At 36.7% G+C, this 25,296-nt stretch overlaps 1 protein-coding gene across 1 annotated transcript; it reads right to left on the bottom strand.

The window, feature by feature from the left end:
• Positions 1-8,402: 8,402 nt before the first annotated feature.
• On the bottom strand, positions 8,403-25,240 carry UBA2 (ubiquitin-like modifier activating enzyme 2). Its single transcript, XM_010288646.1, has 17 exons — positions 25,088-25,240; positions 22,329-22,412; positions 22,005-22,075; positions 20,822-20,886; positions 20,223-20,323; positions 19,941-20,062; positions 19,145-19,212; positions 16,708-16,829; positions 15,705-15,804; positions 15,033-15,193; positions 14,051-14,144; positions 13,844-13,956; positions 13,226-13,381; positions 12,569-12,665; positions 11,839-11,944; positions 10,897-11,033; positions 8,403-9,470 (listed from the first exon to the last, which is right to left on the bottom strand). Exons 1-17 carry the CDS (start codon positions 25,238-25,240, stop codon positions 9,289-9,291), a joined length of 1,932 nt encoding a protein of 643 aa, XP_010286948.1. The 3' UTR covers positions 8,403-9,288.
• Positions 25,241-25,296: the final 56 nt, after the last annotated feature.

Raw genomic sequence — 25,296 nt, 5'->3', positions numbered from 1 at the left:
GCCCAGTCAGGCAACCGGCCCCTCGGTGGTGTCTGCAGCGGCCGGGGTTACCCAGCAAATGGCTCGCACCTGTGCAAAATCCCCAGAACCGGCCAGGTGACTCCGCTGAAGGACCCGTGCTTTAGCACGGCAGCTGACAATTATTTGCAGTTATTTATTTAGCCTTTAAAAAAAAAAAAAGGCAGCACTAAGACATGTGACAAACATATTGTGGCCTAAAGCAATCTGTGAGTTGAGGCGAGTTTAAGAAAGCACGCTACTGTCAGCGTAACTGCGCAAGAGCTTCATCTGTTGATTCAGTAACAAGACACAGCGCTGCTTGCCGTTCCCCTCTGCATGCACGTGAAAAAGACCGTCAGAAAACACCACCTCCGCAACGGCTACTGAACTGAGGCCTCCGATAAGAGACTGTAGCCTACAGTTGTGTTTTTGTTTTTTTGCCACTAAACTGGGCATCCCTGACGGTCATTTGTGTCGATGGCAGAAATGCTAACGAAGCCCTAGCAATAGGTACCTGAGCAGTGCACTTACACTGCTGAGCACCCTGCGAGGAGAGAAATACATTGCGAGTTTGAGCTGTAGGCACTCTGCCGTGCCAAGAACATTTTATCCTGTTATCATACCTAATTAAACATTAAATGCAACTGTGTACTCAAAAATGTCCGCAGCTGCAGAGGGCGATTGATTGGCAATCTGTTTGCTTGTGTGTGCAGGGGTGGCAAGCAAAAAAACCCAAACCAACAAACCACATAAAATGTGCAGAGCAAGACCTGAAAAGCTTACATATTAGACGTGGGAGAGGTAGTCCAGTGTCAGTGTGACCATACGCATGCAAACGCAGCCGATCTTGGGAGTAAAGTGCTCTTTCCTACTATGTGTTCACATCTCTCATTACACTTTCTACCCATCTCCCGAGCAAGCTGCTGCCATGTGCTTCTGCAGCTTACTACTGGTGCACCAGTAGCGTACTGTACAAGTGTACTGGTGCAGGGCCTCCAGTCCTGGGGCCCGTACTAGGATGATCTATCCTGTTACCAACTTTGAACTACTTACAGCCAATTTTTATAAAGCTGTCTTCCTGAGAAACCAGGAGAGGCTCATGCACAACCTGGGACCTTGGTCCATCAAAATACATGTAAAGAAAAATTAATTTACTTTTTTTGTTTTTAAATAAAAAACTTTACAACATTAGGTAACTTTACTAGTAATGTAACAGAGCAGGTAGGACATCGGGGGGGGGGGGGCTGCCTGTGTGCTCATGCAAGGAAGCATTCTGAGCAGCTATCTTTACAGGAGGAACTGCAGAGCTGACGCCATGTGAGGTCAGAAGCACAAGCTACAGCAGGAGCTTGCTGTCCTGAGCCACAATCTGCCCTTGTTCTGCCTTTTGAGGTAGCACGGTTCTGTGCTGCTTCTGCTGCCAGCAGGTAGCAAGTTTCCACGGTAAGCCTCTTGCTACGTAAGTCGTTAAAGCACGTGCTTTGTTGAGTATGAACTCATGGGAAAAACATACTCGGACTGAGAGAATCCGGTGAATCTAAGGAAACAGCCCCTTTTAGTAAGCAATGTGGATCAACTGATAAGAATCACTTACTTCTACTGTTGAAAGCTTATGCTCAGTAAGTAAATCCTCAAAGCCAGGCCCAGCTGAGCCTGCTGCAGCCCTGGGCTGGAGTATCCCCGCAGAGCGTTCCCCTCTCGGCCCCGCTGCGAGGTCAGTCCGACAGACCCGCTCTTCACCAGTGAATCGTACTTCTGTCATACACATAATGAACATAACATCTACGCTGTAGCCACAGATGTAGCCCACATGGGTGAAATAAATATGTTTGCAGTGGTACACAGCCCACTCAAGCACCGCTGCATTTCTCGTAGAGGGGCGTATGTGCTGGGCTGTGCAAACACAAAGTGTAAGAGTTAAAGCTGCCGTTGCTGTAATAAGTAGCCCCATCAGTCTCCTTGATGTTATATATAAGAAAACCCAAAGTGCTGGGCAATTACAGCTTGACAATCCTGACGTGTTTTTCTCCCCGCTTTATTTTAAATAGATTTGCTTAATTTTAACCATCGATAGTAAAAGATGTATATTGCAAAAAGACTCACACTTGCACAACTAAGAGCACAAGAGCTGTCACAGAGTATTATAAAACCTGAACTTCATTTCTTAATTTGGTGTGGTAATCCTTACACTTGATTTTAAATTATATCAGTAAATCAGATATTAAGGAAAGCCAGCTGCTTCTGTTAAATAAACCCCTTTGTCTAAGACTTAAAGGGAGCAAAAAAAAAAGCCAGGTGGAGTTATTGATCTGTGAATATCAGCTGGCTGGGCCTCACAGGCAGCGCACTCCTGTTTCTTCTGATTGCCAGTGCCTTCAAGGAAACGCTGCCCCAGCCAACAGCCAGGGAGACCTGGTGGTCTGCTGGGGATTTTGTCTGCCTGAGTTGCAAACAGTTTATTACCAACAAAGCAGCGAATCTGTAAATGTAGCAATTCACCGGTGAAACCTCAACCCCATTGAAGACAATGGCAAAAATCCCACTGACTTGTGTTGCAGTGTATGTTGCATCAGACATGGCTTTACTGACACAGTGCAGGAGGGAGTTCGTTGTCCCACTTAATTTAACAAGTTGAAGCTGCTCCACAGATTTCCTTATTGATTTGGATGCTGCCTGATTTTTTGCAATTTCCGTCCTTGTCTCCAACATTAAGAAAACAAATTATACCTTTAAGTCTACAAGCCAAATAAGACTTATAATGAGTCAAGGATTTACTGTTCTGATTCCTAGTTTTAAAATTTATCAGCTTCTTGGTGAGGAATGTAATAATTATTCTTTTTCCTTACTCAGGTCTGTTTTAAGCCTGATTTAAAAAAACGAAAATTATGCTGAGGAATGCTTTTACTTTGGGAGGGGAGGACTGAAGTTTTTATTTTCTTTGAAGTGGTAACTGTATTGTGTTTTATATTGCTTTGTTTTGCTTGTTTGGGTCCTGTAAGTTAATTTGTATTGTGATAACTTTAAGTATAAGCAAGCTTTTTGGAATATGAAGTTGGGATATTAATATATATTTAGACTTGGGTGATTTGTTTGCAAATCACCTTGCTCTGACATGTTTTTAAAAATACTCATTTGCAGTTGATCAGAGCTTTTAAAAATGGAAGTTATTGAATGTGTTTTAGGGCACCATCTTCTGGTAGACAGAACACATTGTATTTGAATGGCTACCTTTGCTAGGCACAGCTATTAAAATATTTTTGACTAACACTGCTCTGCAGGCTTACAGGTAATTTCTCATTCTAAATCTGCAATAAAGCACTATTTAACATTTTTTACATTCTTCTTGTTCATTGCAAATGCATCTATTCACTGTGCTGCACAAATCTAACTAGGGACAGACCCTGTAAAATTCCAGTCACAACAGGCACTTTGTGAACATACTATATTAGACAGACAACATATGTCCAAGCACTTACGATTAATACACCATTTATGTATCTTCTTTCTTTATAGTTTCATCTTCCACTTCTCTTACATATTTCAGATAATAACACTTCTGGCCAAAGCAGTTTATTGGCTCATACTTCGGAGACTGCACATGGCCATAGACATACTTCCTTACAATCACAGGACATAACCACTGTATACTCAAACACGATCAGTTAGCTTAATAGCAGCCACTCCATTTGCATAAATACATAATTTAGTTGGCCAGCTCAGTTAGCAGTGTACCTGCTTAGTACTTTTAAGGAGATCTTGGGTTATATAGCTTCTTATTTCGGAGACTTGGAAATACAAAAACAGACTTGGGACTGTACAGAGCTAAAATTTATCTTGATGTGATAAAATGAAAGTCCTGATGACAATACTGCAAACCATCATCCAGCAAAGAAATCAGATAGCGTTAGTGCATTTAAAAAACAGACACTGCATGAGGGCCAGACTGCTATACGCATGACCCCCTATTCTCTGCCGGTGAAAAGTACCAGGCTAACTGTCTGCGCCTCTTTACACCCATTGCAGAAATGAGGCAGACTATGAGCACTGACCTCCCGACCTGACAATACAACGCACTTCAGCTATGGTGAGAAGGATCATTTCAGAAGAAAGAGAACATTGGTTTGTTGAGAACACCAGTTACATTTACATGTCATGGTATTTTCCTTATAAAATGGTATTACAGAGATAACACTTGTTAACTGAAAATAATGAACAAATTTGCAAGAAGCACAGAGCTGTTCCATAAGTTACGGAACTAATGAAGGCTGGTCTCCTACAGGTCTGTATTCTGCATCCTTTACGTTCTCCAGCTTGTAACCTCCTCTCCAAATCCCCAGTAATGCTGCAGTCCTGTCACCCCCTTTGTCCCATAGACCTCCCCTACTGCCACAGGACTTACCCCAGTCCTCAGCCACTGTACGCAGTACCTCCAGGTTCCTCCCACCATATTCACCTACATCCTTCAAGAGACTTGTCAGTGCTTTTCCATCTCTGGCACTCCTCTACAACATCTCCAAGGTCCACCTGCATACAGCCTTCTCTCTGTCCCCTTCGTAATATCCACAGCTCCTAGCAGCTTCCTAAGCTTCTAGCTAGGTATTTTAGCCACCCTCTTTTCCCCAGCACACTCCTGCTACCTCCAGTTATCACCGGTTAGATGCACAAAACGCAGCAAACTGCCATATGGACTTGCATACAGACCCACCAGCAGGTATGCGTGTAAGTACCACACCTTAAAAATGCTAAGTGCTACCGCAGAAGCACTTCCCTGGGTCTCTCTCTCTCCCCTTATCTACAGCCACTTACTTGTAGAATTGCAGTAGTTTTGAGATCACTGATGTAATTGCTTAGTGTTTGCAAGTAGCTTCAAATGTTGCTGGAGAGGACTGGCAGAGCAATTCCATAAGTATCTTTTCTTTAGGAAATCATACTGAAAATGTCCCACTTTTTCTCATGTGAATGAAGAAGTATGCTGATGAGAAAGACAAAGATAATGACATGTATCTAACCAGCCATTTTCATCCGAAGAAGAAATATGAACACATCTCAAGCTATATCTAGGAGGACATTTATTTACTTCATCTTATTCCTCCCTTAAAGAAGAATCAAGGCCTCCAAATCAAAGCATTAAATTGCGTCCCCCCACCCATTCCTTTGTCTGTAGGTGTATGTTCTCTGTAATCATTCTGCTTAGACACTAGCCCAGAAATAATCTCAGACAAGCAAAAAACAGATGACTGACTTGTTTAAGATTTGTTGTACTATTTTGAACCTAGTTTCTGCTTTCTTGCATGCTCAGTATTTTAGATGCACAAAATTGGAGGCTTCTTGTCCTTACAGCTGCAAAGAGAAGAAAGAAAATATCTCTACCTATAGGGACAGAAACAGAACACGGGGGAAAAAACAAATCTGTTTTCCTTAATTCAGTGTTTACTCACTTTTCTAATCCAAATTTAAAGTTTGGAGACAGTAGAGATAAGGCTTGAAGTAGGTATCAATGGTATATATGAACTGAACACAAGCCTGTTTTATCTTCTGGGATCTAATAAATGGTTAGCAAGAGGTCTTTTTTGTAAAGGTCAGAACTTGAAATGGCACATCAATCGGCTTGCCAGCTGTCAGAGTCAACAGGCCAGGAAAGCATGCATCTCTCTCTGTGGTTCAACAATGAAATGGTTTCATAAAGTAAAATTAAAATGTCACATAGCACTACTACAAACATTAAATGGTTATCTACAGGTTAAAGTTGCTCTTTAGGAAATGGGCTGGTACAAGTCTGTCTGACATCGTGGCCCCAAAAGTTCTTTATCCTGAATGGTTATCAATTGCCCCTGAAGGGCGATTCTCTAGATGCTTTGAGAATCTGATAGGTTGCACTTCTGCCTTTTTTTTTTAACAATACAATTGAGGGAAAGTTGTTATAAATTTCTTCACCATAAGTCAGAGCAGCTTAATGTATCTCTAGTTAAATGCTGTGTATCAATAGCAGTCAATATTCCTTTTCATACTCCACTGCAGAAAAGGGATATTGAACTAACAGTGTACAAAGACAGATACTACATACACTCTCAGCTGTGTTCAACTACGCTAAAGTATTCCACTATTTCTCTTGTTCTTTTCATACACAGCACTCAAATTCACTAAGTAAATAAAAAATACATCATCAAGAATGGTTACTGTGACAAGCAGCCAGAAAAGCTTATCTGCATTACGGAAATTTGCATCAGTATATGTAAACAACTAGAGAACACAGAAGAAGCCAATTTGTATCACTGCAAATAGAAATTTGTAGACTGATTTAATGAGCCTGGCTCAAAAATTGTTAGCGAAGACAGAGCCTACATCAGGTTTGCCAAGCTAAGAAACTGGGAAGAATTTCTCCTCCATTTTGACATTTAAATCTTGTGTCTTCCAACTACACTTCCTTCCGTATCAATATTACTGCTATTAGGAGTTGAACAAATTGTCAGTTGAAAAGTGGCTGCCTTTTTTTTTTTTTTAAATTACTTCAAAGCTTAATAAATGCTGTGATTTATAATTTGGTCTCAAGGGCAAGAGAAGATTTAAGTTGGAAAATTCTACATTAATACAATGTTGGTGACTAGTAGCCAATTAAGGACATTCATACTCCATCAGTTCTGAAGTGTTTTTTCCTTTAGCATAGAAGCAGTTTGCATTTTTAGTTGTTCATTCAGTATTGCCAAACCTAACAAGAACCGAACAGAACAGCTGACAGTGTACGAACAGCCTGTCTTATGTTGTATAGAAGCAGCCTGTGTCAAGAAAATATATTTAAAATAATTTACCTTAAAGTGTTTTACAGTAAGCACCTAGGAGCATTTTTTGGCCACCTAACTACTTACTACCCAGACAAGAGCAGCACAATTACACCTCTTAAATACATCAAGATGCAATTGCTTATGTAGTTAAATTCTAGACTACCTTTTATACTACAAACCAAGTGATAATGCATCGTTAAAATTACTTAATGCTTCTCTAAAACTTAAGAGTCTAACCAGTGTCCTGCAGTGGTGCCCCCCTATCCAAGATACAATGCCTGGTTAATTCTGAACATTTTTGCAATCTGGCCTTATTGACAGAGCTGTCTACTGGTCTGAAAAACTAGTATGCGTATCTTCTCAGACAGCAGCATCCCAAATACTTTAGGAAACCATTTGAGTACTGTCATCTTATACTGTTAACACTAGTAACTTACGGAGTAGAAGCCAGTGAGACTGAATAGCTCCCCTCGCCTTTCACCCCCAAATCTGTTGGTGTTGCATTGTCTATTCAGCTCATATACCACTCAACTTCCAGTCATGAACACTGTCAACTTCAATAAAATTAATGCAGTAAAGTTACCAGAATTATAGTATCTACTGTTAAAATAATCAAAGAAGTGTCAGAAAGCTAAATTCTTGTATACCAACTAGTACAAGCAGGGAAATTTCTCAGGTAGAGTAAGATAGGATCACACTATCTTAGACACATTACACATGCCATCAGCTTAGATAAAGCTTTGTCATGTCACAGTGAGAAGCACATCTTATTACACAGCTAACAAGTTATCTGACAATTTAATAAAACAGTAATTTTTAGTAAAGCTTAAAAAGTTTGCCTTCATTTTTAGAAGATGTAATTGGACATGTTAAATTCTAGCGCTTCAACTGTTTATGGCAAGAACTATAAAAGCTTCCCATTGTAGCATTGAAAATCCTTTCTGTGACACCTCTTATTTACATCTTTACCTCTCAGTCTTCACTCATGCTGGCCAAGAAGCAACTAACTCAACAGGATTTAATTTCACAGTGGAGTATTATGCCTCCAAACAAGCCATTGCATATGACTATTACTACCTAAAAGAAGAGATAAAAAATTAATTACATTGTAGAACCATATTTTTGCACTGCATTGGCAATTTAACACTGATGACGAGCTGGCCTTTCTACTAGACACAACGAGATGCAGGAACCGTAACCTAAAAAGGTGCTGGTTTTGTTTTTTGTTTTGTTTTTTACATTCTTCTTCTATACAGTTAACACCTTGTTTAAAATTCATTCCAAACTGCAAACTGTAACAGAATAAATCTTGTCTGCTAATTCCTCTGCTCTGGAAAGCTAAGTCTGTATAGCAGTTTTGGTTCACTAACACACAGCTGGAGAGTAATTTCAGTACAGTGACAGAAATGGCTGATTAATGCGCTCTAAGAATCAACACTGGAGTTTTGAGAGCTACCAAAATAGTTAAACAAATGCAGTAGGTTGCACTTTTGTCCTATGCACAGTGTAATGTATAAAAGAGCAGTGCTTTCTTCTTTCTGAAGGCATGAGGTGGTGAAAACATGCGTGTGGTGGTGCAAATGCTCCAACCGAAGAGGCCAATAATTGATTGTCCAAGAAAAAAACATTCACAAAAGTTTTATTAAAAAAATTCCCCTTTTACCTCAAACAAGTGAAGCTTAAGTTCTGTACTACTAGGTTATGTTTAGAAAAAATGAAAATACAGTAATTTTTGAAGGCTATACATTGTAAAATCCCATAAGTCAGCATAAACTTGGACTGTGCAAGCAAATATAGCAAGTATTTCAGATGTCATTTATTTGGTCCATCAGATGTACAGTATAGTAGTAGTATCTGAGTTTACAAAACATCAAATATAAATAACCTGAAACTGTAACAATACACAAAAATTTGCTTCTTACATTGACATACCAGGCAGTACGAGCTGAAAAACTTGAGTAAATTAACAGTTTTACAGTAATGTACATAGTGCCAGTTGAAGTTTAAGAACACTGTTAAAACATGGCACTAATTTGATTTATTGAATTTTCTTCTTTACTTGTTCAGGGTGTGAAAAATGTTTAGGACTAGGCTAAAAATATTTTTCTTCAAGCAAAAAAGATGTAGTTACTTAAAATCTGGGCATCAGATGATGACCAAGAGCAGGTTTTTTTGTCCTATTGAATTATACCTAAAAGGTATTTACATAAAAATGACATGCTTTTTTCATGACTGTTTAAGCAAATACTTATCTGTAAGTATTTATAAACTATGTTTCTACTACATTTAATATACAGAATTAATATAGAAAAACTTCTGAGAGTCTATTGAGATGAGAGCTTTATCATCAAGAGAAACAGACACAAATTATTTAAGCCAGTGGTTTGGTATTCACTTGGAACAAAGGCCTTAAAATTAGTCCAGTTCTGGACATTTTTCACATCCCAACATAATATGCTGTTACTGTATTACATTATCTGCATCATTTTGTCAAGGGGCATTTGCATGTTCAGTCTAATGCTATAATTTCATCTTGCTCTTCTGTCTGCTCAGTACGCACTCTCTTTGTACTGATGCACTCTTTATCTTCTAGTTTTCTCTTGCGGCTTTTGTTTTCCATATCATCATCAACATTACTTGAAGTACCTTCATCTTCAGAATCAACAATCAATAGATCATCTTGGTCTGGAGCTGCAAAACATGTTTTTAGTTCAAATGGATACTGTAAAGATAGTCATACATAAAAATAAGAATGTCTCTAATACAAAAAATACATCTTGGAGTATTTTTTATCCATACTCTTTGTCATTCAACTGCAAGAAAATTTTGAATTTCTCCGAAATCAGTATAAAATGGGCTTTTCACATAGTTACTCCCTCTTCACTAGAAGAATGGAAAATATTGCAATAACCCCAAAATAAAGGAAATGCATTAGTTAGAATGTGGGGTTTTTTTCACATACGAAATAGAAGAATTGCGTGCTATCTGTAGCAGTCCTTGAGAAAAGAACTTTTACACATCCTGAGCTGTAGTCCAGCCTCTCCATCCGCTAATGCACTCAACAGAACTCCCACTAGAAGCCAGGCTCCATGAGAGACACAGAACACGCAAAGAAAGGAAGGAGTGGAAGGGTGAGCAGACTTAAAAGAGCTAAAGGATAACAATGGATAGTATAAAGAAGGGAAAATAGAACAAAACATGAACTTGCAAGACATCTAGTGGATATTGGTTTGTTTTGAAGTACAATTCACTGTAAAAACTAATTTTATGCTATTTTTAAAAATATATAATTTGAAATCGATTTTAGCAATAGTCTTAACATTTCATCTCCCCTGAAACAAGAGGCAAGTGGGAGTGACTACATCCTTGTGCACATATATTAAACTGGCCCATATGACAGGCAAAGGAACAGCATACAGAAGTCTAAGACAGAACTACAGATATCTAACTTATATTTGCCACAAGTATTCAGACTCATATGCTATTCCTATAGAACAGTATGATGTTTCCAGTACATTAGCCTTCAGTGCTTAAGCTTCCCAAATTCATTTAAGTTAAACTATTTTGAGTATGTTCAAAGAAACACTCTACATTAGGAAGGTGATTGTACTTCCTCCTGGCTAGCAAATACTATTGTCTTGCCATGCTTTGCTTGACAGGTGAAAAAATAATTATTTTTTAAGCAGATAATAAAAGACGTCTTCTTAAATTAACAAAGTGAAACACGATCAAAGACATCCACAACGTAATTTTTAATCTGTAGGGAGAAAGTGACAAATTTGGTTGATTTTTTTTTGGGGGGGTCAAGCAATAGTGTGACCATCAGATAGAATGGGTCTAACTTTATTTCTGTGCAAATGATGCACTTAAGCTGACACCCCATTGACAAGCCCTTGTGAGTTAAAAAATAAAACTTCAAGGTGTACTTACTATAAACTTTTGTAGCAATCTTAAATGTGCATTTTTCTATTTAATATTATATTTATACAAGAGGCAACTTAAATGCCTGATTTCATGTTGGCAAAGTTAAGTCATAAAACTGAAGACAATTATTTTAATTGGACTGCACTACTGAAAGACTATTTTGTTTTATTTAATATTGATTACTGTTATTTACCTGTTGATGTTGAGGGTTGTGCTCCATCATCACTACCATTAGTAATGTTCTTGGATGTTGGTTCTGATGGTTTAGGGCCAACTTTTTCAGGGCTATCACCAACGACTTCAAATTCTACATCTTTTTCTAGGTCTTCACTGCGGAAAAATACATACGCTTTTAAACAACCAGGTGAAAATTAAAAACTGTCTTTTTCACAAAGAAAGTATGTCATTCAAGTATTAGAGCACCCTGCAAATATAACAAAATGAGAAAAACGTATTAAAAAAGAGGAAAATCTGTTCAGTCCTCCTTTATAATTTATGCTTCGTTTATTCAAAAAACACTGTTCCACCCAGTACCATGACTTAAAATGCTTAGGAATGCAAAAAATCATTACCTGAGCTTACCCTTCTTCTTCAATGTCACATTCCTATTCTCACTGAAAGTGCAGCGTATTAATTTACTGTATATCATATATATATTACTTATCCAGGGTTAAATACACACACCAGTTATTTCAAAGTGACTTCTGTTTGCATTGCTGTATCTGAACACAGGCAGTGAAGCAGAGGATCTACTACCCTAGGAGGCTGGGGGATTTTTTGCCTTTTTTTTATTTTGTTTTGTTTTTTTTGAAAAGCAGTTTCTCACTTCTGGCTACCCTAAAAGTAAGTTTGGTTTTGCACTGTATTTTCATGTTGTGTTAATAACAAATTATTAAAATAAACTTTCCCCAATTACTGCTAAAAAAACCCCAACAAACAACAAAACAAAACCAGAACAAACCAAATCCTCTAAAGTCTAAATTAATAAAAAATAATGATTCATTTTTTACCTCTATATTTTCTTTCCATAGCTTAATCTTTGAGCTTTATTCATGAATTTAAAATTCTGAGCTGGAAATTCCCTGTGGGACTGTCCTACATATATATACAAAAATAATTATTTCAGAATCTTTACCTATGAAGCACATTGATTAACAGTGTATAGTCCTGGAGGAAATCATCTGCTTGTAGTCGAGTGCCGTTTCGAATTCCAAAATCTGATAATTTCCTGTGGTTATTTGCTATAAAAATAGTGAAAAACTTCAGTGTATACAAGCTATTTATATAAAGATCCTTTACATCTGAATAAATATGATGAAATGAGCACTCCAGAAGTTTTATGTAGAAACATAAGATTAACATTGATTAGCTATATTTAAAGTAAAAGCTGACATTCAAGCCTATCAGGAGTTAAAACTACTTGTTTGACTTATTTACCCCTCATGCATCATGTTCAAGCACTTCACTATTATTACATTTAGGAACATTTTGGAGATAATATTTGTATTACAATAGTGCCTACAAGTGTCATAAAAAGACCACAATCTATGAACAAGAAACTGAAGGGGATGTGCAAACAGAGGAAAATAACTGGTGCACTTTTATAGCTGAATATCAATACTTGAAAGGAATCCTGACACTCCAGGTGAAAAGTACTTTATATAGGAAAGCTGAACTGGACATACAGGCTTGTAGACAATACCACTAACTATTCTTGAGCCACTTAAAATACTTGCAAATCCAGTTCTCTTCAAATATTAGTCTACAGGATGAACACTAGAACATTTGCTATACTTCCATTCTGTGTATCATGGTTTCTTCCTAGTTTTTATCCACTCTTATCTTAAAAGCTTCAGTATGCATACCTTCTGTTTCTCCTTCCTCTGAAGAGATAAGAATAGTTCCTTTCCCATCATCTATTTGTACATCTGGTGCTACCATAGCAAATTTTTCTTTCACTATCTGGAAAGATTAATATGATTATTTAACCATTATCTGACTTTAAAACACTTATAAAAATATAGCTTTCTTTTAAATATCTTTTATATAAAGAAAGATATATTTCTTATCCTGGCTTGTTTTCAGGCATCTGCTGAAAGCCTATACTTTTTTTTTTTTTTTTACTTCCATGAACATTTTTGCTGTCTACAGGTTCGGATATGTTGAAAAAATTTTAAGAATACTTCATAAAACAACAGAATTACAAATCAGTTGTGGCTATGCAATGTGGTTACAGAACTATACAACTGAAATACTAGTTTAATTTTTTGTTGTTGGATACAAATAGGCTTTAAAACCACCAAAAAGTTACAAAGTACAAACATTCTTTCACAAGATATACAAGCACACATGAGCAAGAAGCATACTGGCTCATCTAGGTGGTCTTGTAGCTGAGAGAAATGCAAAATATAAACAGCAAATTAAACAGCCAATATTCAGTCCAAATATACTGAACAAAACCCTAACTTTAATAATTTACAATATTAGAATAAAAAGAAAGTATTAGAATAAAAAGGATTTACCTTATCCTGGAGTGTTAAAACAGTAACTTTGTGTACATTAAGTTTCACTGTCACTTCTGGCTTACTTGCACATACATAACAGTTAGGATTTGGTGGGTCCAAAGCACAAGGAACCAATAGCTTCTTTCTGGGATTTGGCTGCTTGTTCAGAAAAATCTTGAGGACAGACAAGAATAAAACAAGTTATTCTGTAAGTAACAGCACTCATAAAACCTGTTTTCCTACAGATTTATTCTCATAAGTCTCACAGGTTGTCCTGTTCCCTAATCCTCTTTGACATGCCTGCTGAGCAGGAGAAAGTGCGTATTACAGCCAGTCCGCAGTGACACCTGCGCTGACTGACCAGCTATTGCCAAACAGATCTGTAACATGAAGCAACCATGTTTCAAGTGATGTCAGTCTGGTTCTCTCTCCTATCCAGCAGCCAATTAAATCAGAGGAACTTAATGATCCTTGAGACTTCCACTTCTCTTTTAATTGTGGCTGAAAGTTCCCACCACATTCAGAATCTACTGAAGCGAGAAGTGAGAGACAGTAAAACTACACAATAATCAAAGCACGTTAAATGTGACATTTAAATGAGTAACAAGAAAGTAAAAGTATCTTATTTCTACTTACTGTTCTACATTGATCTATTTTTCCTGATAAAATCTTCAAACCCTCCAGCACTATCAGACCAGCTATTACTGCATTAGTAGTAGCTATAGCGGGGATAATATTTCCTGCCATTGCTGCAAAATAAGCAAGAGTATGCAAATTTTTAACAGTCAATGAAAATTAGAAGTTTAGATTATTATTTAAATAAGTGTTATATTTTATCCTTACACTTGATATCAAATCTGCTCTTCATATTCATACTGAAAACATGCATCCTGAGGTTCGCAGCAGAAGTGACAAAATCCATTGCAGATGGGTCATCCTGACAAGAAGTCAATACAAAAAGTATTTAAAAATCAGGTTACTCATTGGAAAAAGTTTGCAACTCATGGTTGCTAAAATCTTAAAAACAAAGTTAAAAGAAGTCTGTACACTATTGCATTTTTGAGTCAACATACTTTCTCTTTCAAATAGTATGTCTAGAGAGAGCAGTAATACTAGAAATTGTACTTAACATTTTAGTAGTGAATGAGTGTATTAGAATTAATAAAACGCCTTGTATGTTCAAAATAATGTCTAAATGCTAAATCTTACAATGTTTTATGTCAAAAACCAGTGTTTCAGAAGGAAGTATTTTTTACTATCTGTTGTCATACTCTTTTACTACTTTGTCCCCCCTGTATTTACAAACTACTTTCTTTTCTTATGCCAAATGACAACTGACTGCAGGAAGATTACACTGTCTCTGGTGCTAAAAGAGAAAAATTATTTTCTTGTTTTTCTTCAGCAACACCTGTAACAGATCACATGCCTATCGTCAGAGCTAATTACTATGTACAACTCAGCAGAACTCTAGCTACAAACCACTGTATAAGCTGTGCATGTTTTAGAGAAAGGTAAAAAGAAAAAATGAAGCTGCATTATTAAAATATTTTCAAAAATCAAAATAACAAATACTTCTGAATTTGTGCTTTTTAAAGTTGGTGAATTAAGTTATTTTACATCACAATAGTTAATCCTTACACTCAGCGAGTTACAAAATAGAGTGTTTAAAGTATTTATTTGTTTACATATGGGAAGTGTTTTCAGTGAGGTGCCAGACATTTTTATTCTAAGTAGTACTACTTTGGAATGAAACTGAATGAGTCCAGTTAATATTTGTACTACATATGTCGAGTATAACTGGATCATACAAATTTGGCAAACCAACCTTATCCCATATAAGCTCTGCTCCATCACCCTTCTCAGCTAGGTGAAGTCTCAGGGTTTCAACACTCTTTGAAAATAAGTGTGCATAGCTCTTGACATCAAGAACCTGCTGATCCTTCAAGACTGCAGAGGATTCATTTTGTTGGTCAGATATGTTTTTCTCTTTGGGAAAAGGAAGAAAAAAATTAAGATCAGGAACACTTATAAAGAATTTTCCAATTTCAGCAAAATTAAGTATTTTCTAAATTGAAGAACAACATCCTTACACTGCAGTAGCCCCAACATTTTGCAACAAATCTGCATTTAAAACTGCAACTATAGCTGTACTTATATCAATTGCCTAGATGTACACAATTTTTCAGCAAAACTCAGCTTTCTAAGATAAATGTTTAAGTGCTTACGGTAAGGTCTCCTAGAATAAGCTGATGTGTAATTTTGTGAAATGTGAATTTTCTACAGCAAATACTGAGTATCTAAAATAACAATTGCAAAACAGTTTTAGAAAAAATGTTCTCTATGTAGAGAAAAATTCAAAATCTTCAGAAATTGCAAAGAATTAATATGTTAATTATCAGTACTCAACAGTGACAGTGAGAAATGTACATGTTGCAGGGATGCATTAACAAACAGCAGGTATGACTTACAAATATACAGTGGGAAGAGGGACAATTACCTTGATTTTGTACCTCAGCCCAGTCCAGTGGCACTGGAGGCTTTCTTTTCCTCCACAGCTTATCCATTGTCAGCAGATATCTAATATCATCTTTGAAAAGCTAGGAAACATTAAAAAAAAAAAAAAAAACAACACAAAAACAACCAAACAACAAAAAACATTAAAATGAAAGGGGAAAAAAAAAAAGACATACTTTATTTTTACATCTGCTGTGAAATTAAAAATCAGCATTAGATTTTATGAGGTTTTGCTTTTCTCCTTGAAAATATTTTCAACCACATAAATAAAAATTAAACTCCACAGGAAAAAACAGGCTGGAAAAACTTCTTATTCCCCATTCTTTAATACTTATTGCATAAAGCAGATACAGCTCTGATTAATTGGGTGAGGGGATAAAGTAAAAAAATCAAGAAACAGTCCAAACAGTGGGTTCATGTGCCTACTGAAGCAATCACTACAGCTCTTTGTATACCCTCCCCCATAAGTACATGTCTTACCTACATGCCAATGAATTTCCACAGTAAAGTTATTACTACCTATCAACACTAGGTTCTATACTAATTTCATCTATTTATCCAATTTCAGCAACTATTTAGAAGGAAAACTCCTAAACCAGTTTGTAGTTTCTTATGCCAGAGTCTGATTACACACAGAAGACGATTCATAGCTTTTAGGTCCTCAGATTGGTTCTGATTATGCCCAGTGAAACTCAGAATTCAAGTTTACCTTTTCATATTAAAAGTAATGATAATTAAGTTTTTCTGTAAGTATGGACAAGCTGCTGAAGCCATCTGTACAGATGCAGATGGAATGCCATAAAGCGGCAACATACAACACATAAGCAAATGTTGTAAAAGACCAATTCTACAGCAAAATTGGTGAAAGTCATAACACAATGGCATGACTGATGACTAGCATCAAGAGTCCACACTGGAGTTTGGCTTAACTTTAAAGCACCTCATACACTTCAAAGAAAGATATTTATTTGGGTTAAAGAAGATACCTTAGTAAAAAGTTTAACTGGATCGTATCCAGTTGATTTAGCCCACTCCTTAGTTGAAATACGTTTAATCTCACCATCTTCATTGGATGCTCGTGCTCTGGCTTCTGCTTCTGCTGGCTCCCCTATTAATAAAGTGTTAACCAAGTATTTTAATTAAGAAAAAAAAAGAAAAAAGAAAATCACACCCAAATATTTCCCCTAGAGTGAACAACCAAAATTATGCAGGGACCATAAAATGGCTTTACTGGACCCAACAAAAGCTGAATTAGACACAGTGTGACTACTCCTGTTTGCTTCTGCAACTCACTAATTTAACTTGATGTCACCTAATTCCTTTATTGGCAGAAACAGTGAACAATTGTTTCCTATTAATTTTCTCCACATAATGTTGTGATTTCATAAATCTCTAACCATCCCCTTTCAATAGTCTCTTTTCCTGGCTGAAGAATCTTAGTTTGGTTAGAGCTTCAACACAAACAAACAAACAAAAAAATCAGCATGCTACCTCTGGTCATCCCTATTCAAAAAAATTCCACGCATACAGATGCTTATTAATTTTGTATTTCTTTCCCAGCCACATCCAGCATGCTATCATGATTCCTAATAAGCAGCAGGTTGATGCTTTCATAAAACTATCTATTAACATTTTGACTGAATGAGTCAAACTTAGAGGCCGTAACTTTAATTGTAAATTTGTGAATGTTTCCCTCCTTTCACTAATGCATCATTTCATATTTATCGGCACTAAATCTACCCAAAGTCTCATTGCCCAGCTATTCTGTATTGTGAAGCTTTCTACTACTTTTTGCAGTTAGCCCTCAATCTTTATTATTCTGAGTGACTTTGCTTAATCATGTGTGCTGAGCAGCACTGGTCCCATTCCCACTCTGAGGACACTCCTCTAAACAACCATTCATCTCTATCATTTTAAGTAGTTTATCCACTTCAGGATCTTCATCCTTTTTTTCTCCCCATGGCTGCGTAGCAACTTCAGGATCCTCACAGGAAGCTTTTGAGTGCTCCCTGCAGATTCAAACCAGTGTAAACCAGATACGCTTGTCCACCAGTTTGTCGGTTCCTTCAAAGCACCTGCAGAGCCATGCGAGGCACATCCCCTTACAAAGCCTGCATTGACTCTTCCCTGATACATCACGTATGTCCACTGATTCTAAACAGCACTATTGCTACAGACAGTTTGCTCGCTACAGACATGAGGCTACAGCTCAGGCCTTCCTATAATTGCCCTAGTATTGTGTCTGCTACCTTTCAAGTACTGCAGCAGCCATTGGTTTTAAGTGAGTTGATATACCACTCTTTTTAAGATTCAGCTATTTCATTCTGCAATGCCTGTAGGAACCACCTGTCAGGTGATGACTATCTGATGTAGAGAATCTGAAGAGTCAGAGGATCCTCTCACTCTCCCAAGTCCATTCATCTATCAAAGGATCCAAAAGAAGCAACAATGATGCCTATTCACCTTCACAGTAACTACAGTTACTGTCCTTTCAGCAAAATACTGAATAGCTACAAAAACATCACTCAAAACAGGCATATTTCCTATGTAGATCAACACTGAAGTGTTTCAGGCTAGAACAGTTCAATCATAAACCTTGTACTTCCTTGCAATCCCTCGGCTAGGAATGGAAAATGCAGAGTGACTACAAATACCACTCAGTTCTCAGTCCTCAATTCAAAAAACAAGGCTCTCACCTGCAGGGAAGGAAGGGCTCCATCAAATCCAAATATATAGGGGAAAAAAAATGCTACCCCGTGAACATCAGTTATATTTAATTTTCACTTCAAATTTCTGTATACATAGCAAAGACCATTTGCTGCAGTGAACAGGAGTCTCCAAACAGATAAATCATATATCTTACACCTGGATGTGTTAACTAGAGCTTGATGATTAGCAAGTGTATCAATTGTGTTTCTCACAAACTTTGTGGCTTTCTACCCACACTGAGAACAACTAGTGAATGCCAGTGACCCACCTTCGACTATATTAAAAAGTCTGCAGAACAGCTGAAGTAATCATTTCAAAAGATGTTTTAGGCTTCCCACAAGGGCCACAGTTCTGACAGGTGAAACTATTAAAACCGTTGTCATTTTGAAGAGTACTTTTTGCACATTCTTCATACAAAATCTCTGGTATGCACTATGCATCAAGTTAACAAAAAAACACTGAAATTGTTTCAAATATCTAATACGTGGTAGTATGAGGGAACCAAGTTACGCATGGTGTACATGAAGGTCTGTAAGGGAAGCTACTGTTAACATGTCCCAAAATCTTGTTGTCCAACAGTACAGTAATTGGAATCCTCTTAAAAGAAAATGGAGCTGAACTCTCTAACCTTAAGAAATGGACAGAAACAAATCTTAATCTCTGATGTAGAACATTTCAGTAACAGGGTAAGCTACCAGCTTATATCACACTCACAGGCAGCTTCAGGATCAGCTCTGTCAGGAGAGACTTCTTGATCAGCATCTTCTTCTCCAAACAACTGGCTATATAATAATTAAGAACAACACAATACTAGAATTTCATCATATCTGTTTAAAGCCTGAAATATTTGCTAACAGATATATAACCACTTTAGAATTCTTGCTATCAGAGTGTCACTTCATACACTGCTTTTTAAATTGTTGTGATTCATCACACGTGGACTTAACAATGACAACACAAAATGTCCAATACAAAAATGAATTTATTAACAGTTCTGTATAACTCAGTAGTTCACCTAACCTTATATTTATATCACAGTACTGAATGCATTTCTTACAACCCTCCAAGATCCCAGCAAACTTTGCATATGTTAATACATGCATTAAAGTGAAAAATGCGTTAACTTCACACAAAGGTGAAGAATAAAGTAACATCAACCTACGCTGCTGTGCTGAACTACTCTGACAGATTTTCTGTGATATTAGAGCAAGGCCTAAGTACTAACCAACCTTCCATCTTTATATTAATAGACAAAAAAAACCCCAAAAAACAAAACACACTCCTCCCAAAAAACACCTCAGAATCCAGGTCAGAGACCTGGAGGTTTTCACTATAATTCACATTCATTAAGAAAAAAAACAAAAAAAAACAACCCCAAAACAACACCAAAAAACCCCACAACAACAGAACAACCCAAAAGTATGTGTCCACTTTATTTCTCTGTCTGTAGGCTTAGAAACCAGAAGAGTGAACCACAATACCTGTTTTCTTTTTTTAAGATATCACTCACTTGAACAAATACTTAGCCCACACAATGCAATGGATAGGTTCCGATGGCGTATTTCGGATTGTGCAGCCTGGAAAAGTCTTCTGAGTTGGTTTAGGATGACATTCATAACATTCTGTCACTCCCTGGTGAAAAGTGAAATATTTGCTTGTCACACTGAAGGCTACTGATAGTACACGCTATTACCAGATGAACGGTAACTGTATCTCAAAACACCCAACTCCCTGTTGTCTAAAATAGCCAATGATTTAAACTTAAAGTGACAAGAGTAATACACAACCTAACCTTTTTAATAACCGTTACTTGTCCAAGGTAGCCTGCAGTTCCACTCTCTATAAGAGGAACATCAGCAGCCAGACACATCCTGTTCACATGGTTACGGGCAGCTGCAAATCAAGAGTTTTTAAAGACAAATGTGAGTAATTCGGAAAAAAGTTTTACTTCTCCAAATTCAAACTAGCTTCCTATGCAAACATTTATCCTTACTCTGCCTTATTTCATTATAGAGTGCTACGCCTTTTTCACAAAGTCAATTGTCCAAGTAACACAAAATATATCGACGCTATTAAATATATCGACACTATTATATATATCAAACTCAACTGAATAAAGTTACATATGTACACACAATACTCATCAGTTCCCATAAAGCAGCAACAGAGCAGTTAATATTTACTTTCAGAACACCTGTAAAAGCACTAACTACCCTTTCAAGTTTCTAGTGAAGCACACAAGCATTAGTCAAACTACAGATGGGTTAAGAGGATACTTGTTACTTAACTGACACTGCAGGAGGACTACCAGTAGAACATATTAAAGTTCTGTTTCTATGAACAAGCAACAGTATTTTCATCTCCAATATAAAAACATAGTGAAAACTTCACCTCTGTTATCCAGAGCATTCATAACCAACGTAAACTGGCGGAAGAACTCTACGTTATAGTCAGGGCTACAGAAAAGAAAAACAATACTCAAAATGGCACAAAGTTGTTGGTTATTATGCCACAAGAGAAACTATACACATGCAAAGGGTGGACTGCTGTTCATGTGATAAGTTACACATATTATAAATTTACTGCTAGCCTTTAACTGCCCCATTTGTCTTCTGTTCATTTTAAAGCTGGGCGAAAGCATGAATTCTATGCTGCTGGAAAGAATCTATTGCAGTTACTAACTTGACCAATGAAATAGGCAGACAATGAAAAATTGATTATACTGCTCTGACCTAATGAGCAAATTGGCTGAACTGTGGTAACTGACCTTAAAAACCATCAGCTGAGGCTAAAACGTGCACACTGTCATTACCATAGCTCATCAGACTGTTGATAATTCTTTATCCTGCCATAGCTCAATTGGTTTTGATTGTGCCCCCATACCCTCAGGAGCCAAGATATGGAATTTCAAAATCTTGACACTTTAGTATCTTTTCATTGCATTTTTCCAATTTAAAGAAGGTGGCAAAGAAGAGAAAGTGAAGAGGAAACAGGATTAATAGTTTTACAGTTTCAGAAGAATGCAATCAGTCAGTGTTTCAGTGGCTAACAGCAACATCAGAGTTCAAAACTTAATATTACAGAGTATCAATTTTTAAGAAACTGGGCAAATATAAATTAAAACATAGGAAACAGCTAAAGAAAATCTATGTGATCTTGTTATGGATCATAAAGACTAGCTTTTAACAGTTTTGGGGATATATAAATGATACACAGTTACCTCCACACACACAAAGGACTTCATTTTTTTCAATCATGGACTCAACATTCACATTTATTTTAATCTAATTCTTGCTCAAGACATCAGGGCATCCTTACAGTGTAGAAACTTATATGGTAAATGTTACTAATATAATGAAAAATAGACAGAAGCAAATGACTACAGCTTACTACCAGAGCTTAAGAAAATGCAAAATCGACACTCCCACTCAGGTGTGTAGTAATCTCATATTTATAGCTATTTCTTCTTACTGCAGTAACTTTGTAAAATATCTCAAAGCACACCATTGTAGCATTTAAATAACACAGTACTTGCAAATCAAAACATGTAATTAGAGCTTAAAAACAAACATACTTCATGATGCTATCATGGTAAGCTATAATATTAGCTTCTGGATAAAACTGTAACACGCTTTCCTTGGCAACCTAGAAATAAAAACAAACAAAAACAAAAAAATCCACTTATTATTTCTTCCTTCCTACTAAAGATAGACTCAATACCAGTTGAGTATCTAGTAAGTTGATTACCTTAAGAGATTTAAATACTTTTATAATGAAATGTTGTAGATAGCCATGATCAACCAACACCTACCACTTCACAGTACAAACAAAACCGTGACATGTTTCTAACACTGTCCATAAAATAATATTAAGACTTCAGCTTTGACTTTTTCCTCACCTGTGATTTTGATCTTCCAACATGTTTCTTTTGAAACAAAAACTGCCTGTTGAGATTGCTGACATCAATAGTATCCAAATCAATCTATAAACACAAGACAGCAATTTCACTTTTACAGAAATAAAAGGAACAAAATCATTAACAGAGTTTGAAGCAAATGTGATTGACTAAAATGCATAAACTTTACAGACCCCTTTTCAGACCTGCATTACAGGTGTTATGTCTACACTACAGCAACGGTAGAGGTACAACTGATCACCTAATCATCTTCAGGAATCTGTACATTTTAAATAATTACTAACAATGAAACCATACATCAAAAATTAAGGGCTACATGTCAACAAACTTCCTGAAGAAAGAGCCTCTACTAAAAACGCACATGAATTTTGAGATACATAAGCACGGTAGTTAGTAGAAAGTCAGTAACTGATTGTCCTATTTACCATAGGATAAAGATTTTAGTGAGAATTCATCAGAAGCACAGCATACAAACTCAGATGAGATACTGCAGAAATCGGTCTAGATAGGTCCAGTTAGACTCTACATGGGACTAACCACCCTGAATGCTGGCTCTGTACCATGCTTCCCCAAGGTCCAAGAGAAGCTACTTAGCAAACTAATTAGTACTTCTACTTTATATTTGAACATGGCTTTGAGCAACTGAATCGGTAAACTCATGACTGCACTGTCATCTAGTTCATACACTGCAGGGCAAAAGCTTTTACTGTTTGTCACACGTCTGCTTAAGTGCATATTAAAAAATTATGAAGTCTACCTACAAAAAAAAAAAATCACGCAATCAAGGTGTTTAAAAACATGTACCACAGAACACCATGATGTAAAACCTCAAAGGATGCCATGACTAATTCTCCTAACAGCCATGTTTCCATTTATTAATATATGCACATGAACATCATAATGTCAAATGCCTTTACCCCCACCACAAGAATGAAGATTTAATTAGAATTTTGAGAAGATTTATTCCTATCTTTGTTGCCACTACTTTTCCTTTAGAAATATTTTATAAAGCAAAGACAGTTAATCTTTATTACCCTGGTAACTACCCATGGTCTTGCATCTTTTAATGAAAATGGGTTGTGCCTAAAAACACATTTCTACCTTGTTTCCTCTCTCGTAACACACACTCAGAAAGCTTGCTTAGTCCAAAAGCGAAAAAGCCTGAGAACCTCAAGTGCAAATGATTAAGTGCATAATTTTGTTAAAACTTCCACTACCCAGAAAGCTTTTAGTATTTTAATTGGAGATGACAAGAAGTGACATAATCTACAACTGAAAACAGTACTACTAAAACCAGAAGCAAAGGAAGTTTTTCTCCGAAGAGAATACTCCAGACCATTAGACCTCAACAGAAGCTTCAATCTAGCTAAGAATGATCAGAATTTAACAGTTCTCTTATTAAAATTACTTTTACACTGCAGCCATTTTTGTAAGTTAGACGGAAAGGCCTCAGAACTTCCTAAGAATACATATTCATGTTCTTAATTCAGACTTGGATTTTGAGTATTTTGATTTTGTTCTTCACTCATGAGGACAACACTACTGCCTTTCAACAAAGTATACCTAATGAAATCACATATTTGTGAGTTGTCTGGTATTCAAAACTACTAGATTTTAGATTTTTTTTGTATTAATATTCTGTTAAAAAAAATATTCCACAACTTGTTTATAAAAATAAAAAGCATTTTCAGATGCTCAAGTTTGTTAGTCTTTAATAACCAAGGAAAACCCTCAACAATATCACAAATGTTGACAAAAGCAATTTATTCTCCTAATAGCAAATCTCCTCTTTGCAGAACAATTCTCTTTTTGCTCTCGCCCACCCACTCCATATGTTATCAAAATGTTACCGTCTTGTATAAAACATTGCCAATTATATTTTAAAACAAAGATGTCTCTGATTCAACATGTACTTTATCTAATAGAGTCCAACCAAGTCAGCCTTGAAAGTCAATAAAAAATAAATTAAAAAAACCCCAAACTATAGTAAGTGAAACGATAAGCATACCCCAATTAGATTTATGCCTAATGACTAACTGGAAAATCAGGAGATGTTAAATTACAATGGACTGCAGGAGTACACAAATGACATAGTAAGGTAGAAAAAAAAAGGGGGGTAAAAAACGGTGCAGAAAACGCAGGCTTCTACTCTTCTGCATATGTTTAGCTCACCGGTACAATGTTAAAATTGGATAGGCTCTCAGTGGCAGACTCAAATCAAAGGGACAATTTGGAATTACACTTAAGCATATCCACAAGTTTTACAAAGTATTTCAATAGAAGAGCCTGAGTTATATGAATAACAAGGCAAACCAGTAGCTGTTCTCTTCTACAAGCTGATAAGGTTTTAGATAAAAGCTGTTTCTAATATGCTCTGCTCAACAAGTCTGACTAAAAACAAACTTCTTACAACTTGTCACACAGAACTCTCAGATGTTACTCCTGGCCAGGCACACAAAAGTAAAAATGAACTCAAGGAAAGAGACCTGTGCTCTAGCTGGATTTGTACTCCCGTGATTTCTTAAAAGCATATACTTTTCATAGCTACAATAAAAAATTAATAAAGGCCTGGAAACCAGGTAATCAGTGTTTTGCTAACAGTATTCCTCTCTATCCCGTTTTCATTATCACCCTTCTCAACTCTGCCGTTCCTATGCAGAGATTAGTATCAGGAAGCAAAAGCGAAAGCAACAGCCCGCGGGAAGCTATCGCCACCGGACTTCCAAGACTGACAGTTTTACAACTCGGTATCTAAAAACGCAGCCCATCTCCCACGCATTTTGTTTTTCGCTGCAATCCTTCACTGGACCATTATCCATAGCATTAGCCAACGCGGCATTAGGGGCATTAGGCAAAACTAAGACTTTAGCGAGCAGTCGCTGGGCAGCAAACATGGCACACCGCTGCTTCCCAGTGGGTTTCGTCTGCGGGTCCCCAGGGAGGCGCAGCC

This window comes from Phaethon lepturus, unplaced genomic scaffold (genome assembly GCF_000687285.1).
Source record: "Phaethon lepturus isolate BGI_N335 unplaced genomic scaffold, ASM68728v1 scaffold22790, whole genome shotgun sequence".
NCBI lineage: Eukaryota > Metazoa > Chordata > Aves > Phaethontiformes > Phaethontidae > Phaethon > Phaethon lepturus.
The sequence above is the reverse complement of the archived record's forward strand: the minus strand, read 5'-3'. Positions and strand labels throughout refer to the sequence as shown.